At 33.1% G+C, this 12,014-nt stretch overlaps 1 protein-coding gene across 1 annotated transcript; it reads right to left on the bottom strand.

Moving 5' to 3' along the window:
* Positions 1 to 6,909: 6,909 nt before the first annotated feature.
* Positions 6,910 to 11,936, bottom strand: LOC138336178 (mitochondrial tRNA-specific 2-thiouridylase 1-like). Its single transcript, XM_069285520.1, has 8 exons — positions 11,723 to 11,936; positions 9,919 to 10,084; positions 9,331 to 9,515; positions 8,695 to 8,867; positions 8,519 to 8,572; positions 8,250 to 8,316; positions 7,618 to 7,715; positions 6,910 to 7,308 (listed from the first exon to the last, which is right to left on the bottom strand). Exons 1-8 carry the CDS (start codon positions 11,805 to 11,807, stop codon positions 6,964 to 6,966), a joined length of 1,173 nt encoding a protein of 390 aa, XP_069141621.1. The 5' UTR covers positions 11,808 to 11,936; the 3' UTR covers positions 6,910 to 6,963.
* Positions 11,937 to 12,014: the final 78 nt, after the last annotated feature.

The following is a 12,014-nucleotide window of genomic DNA, read 5'->3' as shown; positions in this document are numbered from 1 at the left end:
ATGCAATCATGATTGTGCCTCGTCTGTTAATACATGCAATCATGATTGTGCCTCGTCTGTTAATACATGCAATCATGATTGCGCCTCGTCTATTTATACATACAATCATGATTGTGCCTCGTCTGTTAATACATACAATCATGATTGTGCCTCGTCTGTTAATACATGCAATCATGATTGTGCCTCGTCTATTTATACATACAATCATGATCGTGCCTCGTCTGTTAATACATGCAATCATGATTGTGCCTCGTCTGTTAATACATGCAATCATGATTGTGCCTCGTCTGTTAATACATACAATCATGATTGTGCCTCGTCTGTTAATACATGCAATCATGATTGTGCCTCGTCTGTTAATACATGCAATCATGATTGTGCCTCCTCTGTTAATACATACAATCATGATTGTGTCTCCTCTGTTAATTCATACAATCATGATTGTGCCTCGTCTGTTAATACATACAATCATGATTGTGCCTCGTCTGTTAATACATGCAATCATGATTGTGCCTCGTCTGTTAATACATGCAATCATGATTGTGCCTCGTCTGTTAATACATACAATCATGATTGTGCCTCGTCTGTTAATACATACAATCATGATTGTGCCTCGTCTGTTAATACATACAATCATGATTGTGCCTCGTCTATTTATACATACAATCATGATTGTGCCTCGTCTGTTAATACATAAATACATGCAATCATGATTGTGCCTCGTCTGTTAATACATGCAATCATGATTGTGCCTCGTCTGTTAATACATACAATCATGATTGTGCCTCGTCTATTTATACATACAATCATGATTGTGCCTCGTCTGTTAATACATAAATACATGCAATCATGATTGTGCCTCGTCTGTTAATACATGCAATCATGATTGTGCCTCGTCTATTAATACTTACAATCATGATTGTGCATCGTCTGATTATAAAAAACAAACATGATTGTACATCGTCTGTTAATACATATTAACATGATTTTACATCGTCTGTTAATGCATACAATCATGATTGTGTCTCGTCTGTTAATACATACAATTATGATTGTGCCTCGTCTGTAATACATACAATCACGATTTTTCTTCGTGTGTTAATACATTCAATCCTGATTGTTCATCATCTGATAACAATACAATCATGATTGTGCCTTGTTAGCACATGCAAACATAAAGACAAATTTTGCGTTTTATATGCATTGATCTACAGGAATTACTTCTTTTCCTTCGAGATGTCAATATGAATATGGTGTCGTTAGTCTACACCTTAAGATTGGTTTGGAGCTATCACATGATGTAGGAAATAAGCTTCCGATTGTTGCTACACTTTATGACTTCTAAAAGCACAAAAAGTCTACAGACAAGGTCATTGCGGCTAATATCATGTACCATTCGGAAGAGACAGACATGGCCGTACATATCAATGTTGTTTTTGTTATCTGTTGTCAATTCCTCGGTGATAATGTTTTTGGTCAGAATACATGTTTATACAACAGTGATATTCCCTCTCTTAAATCTGTAGTAGATGTCTACATACTCCTGGTAGTCATGTTTGCCTGTCTAACGTAATTGAGCCTATGATAAAATCTTAAATGTACGTCTAAATTGTCCAGCACTACGTCAGTACAGCCTGGTATACCGTGAGTGATGTCTATCCGCTGGTCATAATGATATTACTAAGGATATGTATAATCGGTCTGGTAACGGAAGAAAGACTATCTCTGGCCACCACTAAATCACACAGAAATATCTTGGCCACAGTAATGTACATCCGTTGTTAGTTTCATATCCGCCAGTATCTATACTTTCATTTCCGTGAGACAGGAGGCGAGTGCATTATAATCATGACAATACCTAATCATGATTGGATACCTTAAAAGACGTGGCTCAATCATGATCCTGTATAATTAGCCCAGGCCGTCATGATCGAATACGTATGAACAAAAGGAAAATAATTAATTGACTGACGAGGCGCATTAATTTATAAATGTGTGTGTCAACAGAAGAGGTTTAATCATAATTATGTGTGTACCGATAGACGTGGCACTATCATAATTATGTTTACAAATAGAAAACGCATAATTATGATAATGATTGTTAACAAACGAAGCACAATCATGATTGTAATTAAAAACAGACGAGGCATAATCATGATTATGTTTATACAAGACGAGGCACAATCATGATTATGATTACAAACAGACGAGGCACAATCATGATTATGTTTATAAACATACAAGGCAGTCATGATTATGTTTAGAAACAGACGAGGCACAATCATGATTATGTGTATAAACAGATGAGGCACAATCAAGGGAATGTTTATAAACAGACGATGCAGTCATGATTGTGTTTATAAACAGACGAGGCATTATCATGATTGTGTTTATAAACAGACGAGGCATTATCATGATTATGTTTATAAACAGATGAGGCACAATCAAGGGTATGTTTATAAACAGACGAGGCATTATCATGATTATGTTTATAAACAGATGAGGCACAATCAAGGGTATGTTTATACCAGACGAGGCACAATCATGATTATGTTTATAAACAGACAAGGCACAATCATGTTTATGTTTAGAAACAGACGAGGCACAATCATGATTGTTTATAAACAGACAAGGCACAATCATGTTTATGTTTATACCAGACGAGGCACAATCATGATTATGTTTATAAACAGACAAGGCACAATCATGTTTATGTTTATAAACAGACAAGGCACAATCATGTTTATGTTTATAAACAGACAAGGCACAATCATGTTTATGTTTATACCAGACGAGGCACAATCATGATTATGTTTATAAACAGACAAGGCACAATCATGTTTATGTTTAGAAACAGACGAGGCACAATCATGATTATGTTTATACCAGACGAAGCACAATCATGATTATGTTTATACCAGACGAGGCACAATCATGTTTATGTTTATACCAGACGAGGCACAATCATGGTTATGTTTAAAAACAGACGAAGCACAATCGTGATAATGTTTATACCGGACGAGGCACAATCATGATTATGTTGATAAACAGACGAGGCACAATCATGATTATGTTGATAAACAGACGAGGCACGAGCATGATTAGGTTTATAAACAGATGATGCACAATCGGGATTATGTTAAAAAACCAGACGAGGCATAATCATGATGACATTTATAAGTAGAAGATGCACAATCATGATAACGTTTATAAGAAAAGAAGAGAAAACAAAAGATGCTTTATGCATTAGTTGATTGTAGAGTTATTTTCCCTCATTTCTCTCCATGATTTAAAAGCGGCACCTTCCATCTTGCATTATCGATCATACATATTTCAAGTTTGAATTATTACACAAATTTATATGTGTGGCAACAATGGTTCCTTTTGGAAAGTTAAGTGCCCAGCCATGTGGTTCAGGAGCGAGTTTTACTAAAGGTCATAAACGTAAACGTAGACGTAGACGTAACTTACGACATTTTTGTGTTTTACTAAAAGTAGTAACTTACGTTTACATCTACGTTTACATAAAAAACTACGGGTGCCAGACAGCAGACCTTAACTTTATCCTTAGGTGTAAATATGGCGCCATATTTGTTTTTAGGAACGCATGAGAGAGCGTTTCGCCAAGAACGAGTTTTTCGGGACAGAACCCAGCCATTAGACACCTTTACAGACGTGGAAATGCGGTCAAGGTACAGATTCCCAAGCTTAAGATTAGTCATACTGGAATTGACAAAGTCGAACACCACCAAGAACCCATGACTGGGAGGTCACATTCCATCCCAGCTCAGCTTCAGGTATGCCTAGAAACGTCGTCACATCTAATAAATAAACCAGGTGGTGGTTCTTATAAGTGTAGGAATCCGGAAATATAAAAAGTAATGAAATGCTTTGTCCGATTGCTCCATTTATCTATTTATCATTTACCTACACACCTACCTATCATGCGAAATATTCTTTAAGTGATGTTACTTTACTGTTAGGTAGTGTTTAAAGTTTCACAAGTGTAGGCAGTCAGACAGTGATATAACACTATAATACAACTAGTGCATTTGGTAGTAAAGTTCAGTGGGATTGTACTATAATGTAGCCTTGTGGGTGCCCTGCTAATTGTATTTGCTTACAAATTATTAAAACAGGTCCATTACCAGGTCTCTATAGACCTTAGTTATTACCAAGAAATACTTTAAAAGATTTTAGCCTTTTTGACTCCTGTCACCTTAAATGAAGGTTAAGGTAATTTATTTTAACAAACTTTATAGCCCTTCATTCCGGCATGTCACAGGCCGGTTATCAGGTTTCTAAGCCTCTCAGTTATTTGGTAAAATGTCACTTCAAAAGAATTTAGCCTATTAGACCCCCTGTGACCTTGAGTGAAGATCAAAGCCATTCATTTGAAATCTTTAATAGCCATTCATCCCAGCATGCCACATGCCCAATATCAGGTTTCTAGGACTGTCTTACTTATTTACAAGAAGTTTATAAGATTTTGGTCCCCAAGACTTTAAATGAAAGTCATAGCCATTAATATGAACAAACTTGGTAGACAGTCATTTCAGCATGCTACAGGCCCAATAACAAGGGACCATAGGCCTCTTAACTTGTGAGAAGAAGTTGTGGAAGATTTTAGCCTATTTGATCCATGTGACCTTGACTGAAGTTCAAGGTCATTAATATGAACAAATTTGATAGACCTTCATCTGAGCATGCTTCAGGCCAAATAACATGCCTTACTAGTAAGGGCTCTCTTACTCATTGACAAGAAATTGTTAAGATTTTGGTTTTCAAAGCCCTGTGACCTTAAATGAAAGTCAAGGTTATCCAATTGAATTAATTTGGTACCCCTTCATTACAGAATTTTACTGACGCAATACCAGGGCCCTACGCCTCTAATAGATATTGACAAGAAGTTTTTTTAAGGTTTTAGCATATTTGACCCCTGCAATCTTGAATGATGGTCAAGGTCATTTATTTGAACAGACTTGGTAGCCTTTCACCCTAGCATGCTACAGGCCTAATATCAGGTCTTTGGGTCTCTAAATTATTGACCATTATTTTAAAGAAAACAAATTGAGAGATGAAGGATGCTGTACCATGTCATCAGGTCACTTGCCCTTTGGGTCCTTGTAGCAATTACAATATATAAATGTAATAGCATTTTAATAGCAGCTTAAACTCCTTTGACCTTGAATTCTACAAAACTCACACTACAATTAAAATGTAGGTCAATGTTGAGCCATCAATTTCAAAATTTCAAAAACCCTAGATGAATTTCATGCAATGGGAGTACAATTGTATTTACATACCGAAATAGTATATGAAGCTTAGTACCTATATATATATTGGGCTAGAGCTGTTACAGTATGCTCCACATATAATTCCAAACAAACAATTCCCAAATATCTAAATATAATAATTATTAGTCAGTCAATCATCAATATCTAAATATAATAATTATTAGTCAGTAAATTATCAATATCTAAATATAATAATTATTAGTCAGTCAATCATCAATATCTAAATATAATAATTATTAGTCAGTAAATTATCAATATCTAAATATAATAATTATTAGTCAGTCAATCATCAATATCTAAATATAATAATTATTAGTCAGTCAATCATCAATATCTAAATATAATAATTAGTCAGTCAATTATTAATGTCTAAATATAATAATTATTAGTCAGTCAATTATCAATATCTAAATATAATAATTATTAGACAGTCAATTATCAATATCTAAATATTATAACTATTAGTCAGTCAATTATCAATATCTAAATATAATAATTATTAGTCAGTCAATTATTAATGTCTAAATATAATAATTAGTAGTCAGTCAATTATCAATATCTAAATATAATAATTATTAGTCAGTCAATTATCAATATCTCAATATAATAATTATTAGTCAGTCAATTATCAATATCTAAATATAATAATTATTAGTCAGTCAATTATCAATATCTAAATATTATAACTATTAGTCAGTCAGATATCAATATCTAAATATAATAATTATTAGTCAGTCAATCATCAATATCTAAATATAATATTTATTAGTCAGTCAGATATTAATATCTAAATATAATATCTATTTGTCAGTCAATTATCAATATCTAAATATATCAATTATTAGTCAGTCAATTATCAATATCTAAATACATGTATAATAATTATTATTCAGTCAATTATTAATATCTAAATATATTAATTATTAGTCGGTCAATCATCAATATCTAAATATAATATTTATTATTCAGTCAGATATTAATATCTAAATATAATATCTATTTGTCAGTCAATTATCAATATCTAAATATATTAATTATTAGTCATTCAATTATCAATATCTAAATATAATAATTATTAGTCAGTCAATCATCAATATCTAAATATAATAATTATTATTCAGTCAATTATTAAAGTGAACAGTCGGGCAAGGATGGCTAAAGTCGGTAAAAATGGTGTGAATGTATCCAGTATAATTTCTTATGAAATGGAAAAATAAAATCTTTCGTCAAAATCTGTCTGCGTACGAAGAAATTAATTTAAAGTATGGAAATTCTAAAACGTCCTCCCGGCTCACTATGTCCGTGTTTACATTTCCACGCAGCCTCGCTTTCAATGCTTTCAAATTTTCTTTACTTTAATGGTCAGAACTGGGAAACTAAGCAGAACTTGACCTTCGTATTAATATGTGAGAACTTTTGGAAGGCCAATGAACGCATTTAGACTGGTTTTCTTTGCCCGACTATTCACTTTAATGTCTAAATATAACAATTATTAGTCAGTCAATTATCAATATCTCAATATAATAATTATTAGTCAGTCAGATATTAATATCTAAATATAATAATTATTAGTTAGTCAATTATTAAGCACATAACAAAAATGAAAACGGACTATTTCAAAATATATAAATGTATTGGTATATAAAAACAGCCACAAAAAAAATAATCAGGTAAAAGGTCTTCTTATTTGCACTCGACTTCGTTGATTAAGATCATATAGAGAAGGTCCTGATTTGTCTATTCTAGCACATCCCATACACTCGTCGCCTTGGTAAAACACAAAGAACTGTCCAGGTGTAAACGCACGGCATGGTTCAGGTGTGGTCAATGTCAGAGTCATGTTCGCGTTTAAAGTCAGTTGGCATTCAGACAGAGGATGCACATGCTGATATTTAAACATCAAGTCTACTGGTTTATTGTCATATAGTCCATCAGGTGGGTCACCAATCCAAAAAGGCTGCTGGGTGGTAGCCGAGTTAAAGTACAAAGCAGGATGATCAGTACCAAACACCTACAAAGTCAAAATATAATAACTAAAACTGTTCGGTCAACAATCTTGTGATAGCTCAAAAACCTCTTGAACTGCAAATGAATGAGAAACCTGATTTTGCTTTTTATCAAGATATTTGTTTATTGTGATATCCAATCGAGACAACCTAACCCATTTTAAGAAAAAACAGAATAGTGTGTGTAATTCCTTTAGTTTGGTGAGATTAAATTTCTTTCAAACAACTAGGATCTTTTTAAAATCAAGGTATTGTCAAAAGCAGAATTTTAATCTTTGTACTAGCTTGACAGCTGGTGTTCATAACAAACGTACCACCATGATGTTATTAGAAGCCAAATCTTTTGCAGCTATAAAGGCTTTCTCTCCTGCTTCAAGTCGAGCTCTCTGTCCGATAGTCCATTTGTGGATACCTGTCAGTACAAATCAACATTATAATTAGCAGTAAAGATAATTACAGAGAAACTGTAAAAGTTGTGATATAAAATAAACAACATCTGAAAAACACATCTGCCTCTGAATTTGATCTTCACCTGCAATCATCATGCTAAGAAAGATAACTCTATGTTGATAAGATGAGATTTATTCTGGTTCAACTAGGACTCTAAGTCCTCTATACTAGACTTGTATAGATAAATGTATATTAAATAAGTAAAATACATTTATGATCTATACATATTATACAAAATTATAATTTTCTATGATGTAGAGTATCAAATTAGTATGTAGGTATATTTTGTGTTTAAGATATATCTACTTTAAAAAAATCAGATTCAAACAGGCTTTAAACAAGAACTACATATATAGTGAATAGTATGTCTTTACTTTGTGTCTGTTATAGACTGAAACCATATAGTCATTTTAATTAATTTTACTACATGTATTATTGATTTTTTTTACAAAATTAAGATATCATTTGAATACTATTAGACTCAATCAAGACTCACCATCATGTACTCCTATTCTCTTATTGGTCTCCAGATCAACGTAATAACCTTCATCTGGTTCTAAGTACTGAAATTTATCACAAATACATGTTTATACTAGCTTTATCTGGCTAAATATAATTCATTCTTTAAAGGATACAAACTGTGTACCATATGGGTGAAATAAAAATTAGATACAATGACATAATTAACGACCAGCATAATGTTCACAGCATATACCCACTACTACAAAGTTAGACAAATATTGTAATAAATGTTTGCATACTCACATTTTCAAGGAATGTTTGAAAATTTGTTTTCCCTATATGACATATACCCATACTCTGAAAAAAGAGAGAAATCAATGCTTAATATAAAACCAACAATACAATTTGTTCAATTCAATAATATTGTAGGTGAATTAAAAGGTACTTTTGAGATACCATTTTAGAAGAAATATTCATACTTCTCTCTTTTTTGCAATTCTTTCTAGGCCAGCCTCAATAGCGATCTTCTTCACATCAGATTTCATCATACTCCCAATAGGAAATATAGTTCTTTGAAGTGCCTTTTGTGATAATTGAGAGAGGAAAAATGTCTGGTCTTTGACAGGGTCCAGCCCTCGAAGTAACTTCACATCTGTGAAATATTTCATAATGGGCTATATAGTCTTCTTGTAAATACAGTATGAAATTATGGTAAAATGTAATTCCCCAGATTGGGTGAAAGTGGAGAACAAAATGTCACAACTAGAAATTCCTTGTACCCTAAGTGGTAGGATGTCAGGTCTTAAAGAGTAAGAGATCACAGTTAATATAATGAAGCCCGAGGCTTAATTAAGCTAGCACTAGGTACACTGTACTTTTCACTTCTTCTTCTCTTTTATCCTATTGAATTACTGCTTTTGATATTGTTAAGATTAAACAAATTAAAGAATTTAAATTGTGGAGAGAGGGGAAAGTCAGAAAAGCATATAATTTGATTTAGGTCTTTTCTGTTTATTTAATTATTACTCTGTATTACCAATGTAACATGTGAACTGGCACAACCGTTATACAGGTAAGGTAAAGCCATGCTACTAAATCATGGATACATTTCTTACTTTTGGACAAGTCTGCATTCTCTAAATCATCCTGTATACTAGTCCTAGCATAGTGCCCTGTGGCTAGTACATCAGCCTTCAGCTCATTCATAGTCAGGTCAAATAACGCACCAAACTTGATGTACCGGTTACAGAAGATGTCTGGAACTGAACTCAAACCAAACTGGTGATCGGCCAGAAATGGACTGCAATTAACATTCAACAAGTTATGAGGTACTTAGAATCACATAACTATGCTAAGAAATGCTCGAGTGTAAAGCACAATTAGAGCAATGCATTTCCAATTTCATTAATGTTCCTAAAATAAGGTATTACCAGTTGTTATTTTTAAGGGAATTCCTTAAATTTATCAAACATAATTATCTACTAGAAAGAGTTATATAAACAAACTAAGTTCATGTTAGGATACTATCCTAATAATCTTCTGAAATGCTTTTCTATAGAAAATAAAATTTAAATCAAGGAGTTTCCTTAGGTAAGGGATATTGATGAAACTTATATATGCAAATACGACCTTCTTTCAATGTGACATAGTTTGGCTATATCAGATATTGTAAACATCTACAAACCAAATATCGAATACCATACCTGAAGACATCATTCCAATATTCTTTAACAAAGTTGACTTTGTGAAGTGGCATGTTAAGGTGATTACAAACATATTTGGCATCTTCAAAGTCCTTATCTGCCTGGCATTCTCCGAGCTCATCTAGCTTGTCCCAGTTCACCATGAAAATACCAATTACTTCATATCCTTGTAAAGAAGAAGATTGAAATATTAGTACATGGACAACATTTTATAGGTACAGAGGTTTCAGTATTGTTGCCAATAATTGATATTTTCAAAAGTTTGTGAGAGCCAAATATCTACAACAGGTATATACAGTGGAACTTGGTTGATACAAACTCGGATAATTTGACAACCTGGTTTAATATGAAGTATTTTGCAGGTACGGCTGAATTTCCTTTTTATCTTTGCATGTTTAAAAAATTCTGAAAATTCAAATTCAGTAAACTCGAAAAACCAGATTATACCAACAATTTTTTTGTCCAAATGACAAAAACCCTACATAAAATGCAGTCTTTAACATTAACTTTTTTCACTGCTAGTCCTTTGGACTAGTAAAGCCCAAAATTTTACTAGTCTGGTCATTTAAACACAAGTCTAAAATAAATATACAGCCGTTTTGCTTCTTCACTTTGGTCATCATTAGTTTACGATTTTTGACCCAAAGTACAGTCTGGATGTGTTTGTGAATGATTCATCTGGACTGAAATAATTGCATATAGAATGCACTTAAAATCTGTTGAAAATGCAATTGACCACTACAGATATATTATTTTATAACGATTTTAATTGGGCCGGAAGCTACTAGTCCATTCCAATATTGGACTAGTTCAGTACAATAAGCACTGGTCCGGCCATAAAATTACTAGTCGTGGGCATCTGACTAGTGCTTAAAGTCGCAGACTGAATATGTTGGTATAACTTGGAGTGAGATTTTTTAGACAACTAGATCGTCGAAAATGCTGATTTCTTTTTCATAAATCTGCAGTAGAATGGCGTTTTGTCACTTTTTATTGACTATATATAACTGGTTTGCATTGTATTGTTCCGAGGTTTCCAAAGTCGATCAGATGCTTAGAATAATGTGACTGATGCAAGAGTTTGTATGATACTCCGCTTGAAGTTTACACAAAATGAATGGGTTTAGCACTGGGTAATGTCACTGTTGTTAATTTATAGTAGAACATAGCTCACAGGTATATCTTAGTATATGTTTTTTAAAGGTTGGTGTCACTTATTAAAACAGAAGCATATATGAGACGGTATAAGACAGTAACTTCCAGTATCGCGTGTGCAGCTGGAATCTATGCATACCAGATGTACACAGACCCCACACAAAACATGGAAAACAATAGTGCGAGAGTACGCTCATATTAAATATGCCTAATAATATAGGCAGGTTTAGCAGACTACAGTACAAGGTAATGTCATCTGTCAATCAATATTATATTAATTATATTACTTGAATAATTGTGTATTTCTTCTAAAAAAGATGACATCAAAATGAACATTTTCATACTTTGTCAGTATCTATTGCTTGCATACATACACAGGCAATGGGAGACAACTCAAGTTAATTTGTGATTGATTCAATGCACAGTTACATAATGTAGCAATACAGCGCTGTATTCCCATTAGCATAGACTTGGTTTCGTAGTAATTTTCATACCAACTTATGTCTATTGTGACTGTTGAACTAAAAATTAACACGTACCCTATGAATATATGATTAAGGTTACACGCCACACGGTATGAAAACAAATCTGAAAGTCAATGCCTGAATCAATGTTATCTGGTTATATTGTAAACAAATGTGAAAGAAACCTTTTTTCTTCAGGAGGATGGCTGACACTGCGCTGTCAACTCCGCCAGACATGCCACAAACAACACGTCTTATATTTCGGAACATATTGATCCTCAAAATTATGTCAAAGCATGACGCTGCATAACTTTCTTGTTTTCGTCTGCTTTCATCACTGCCATGCAGGCCATGCTTCTCCTTCCATGAGAGGATTGTCGAAGTAGCCCTGTTACAGCATCAATGATTGGATCACGTATAAAATTCTAACCAATCATAACTGAGGTAATAAATGACACGACTTTCTTTTCGGATCAC

Source organism: Argopecten irradians, chromosome 12 (genome assembly GCF_041381155.1).
Source record: "Argopecten irradians isolate NY chromosome 12, Ai_NY, whole genome shotgun sequence".
Classification (NCBI taxonomy): Eukaryota; Metazoa; Mollusca; class Bivalvia; order Pectinida; family Pectinidae; genus Argopecten; species Argopecten irradians.
This window is presented reverse-complemented; position numbering and strand designations above follow the sequence as displayed.

What these genes read in the sequence shown, in the direction of transcription:
- LOC138336178 (XM_069285520.1), bottom strand. Translation starts at nt 11,807, where the DNA reads ATGTTCCGAAATATAAGACGTGTTGTTTGTGGCATGTCTGGCGGAGTT. An exon ending in TATTGGAATGATGTCTTCAG is followed by an intron (nt 9,516 to 9,918) that starts GTATGGTATTCG and finishes TGTTAATTGCAG; the next exon opens with TCCATTTCTGGCCGATCACC. An exon ending in GAGAATAGGAGTACATGATG is followed by an intron (nt 7,716 to 8,249) that starts GTGAGTCTTGAT and finishes TTGTACTGACAG; the next exon opens with GTATCCACAAATGGACTATC.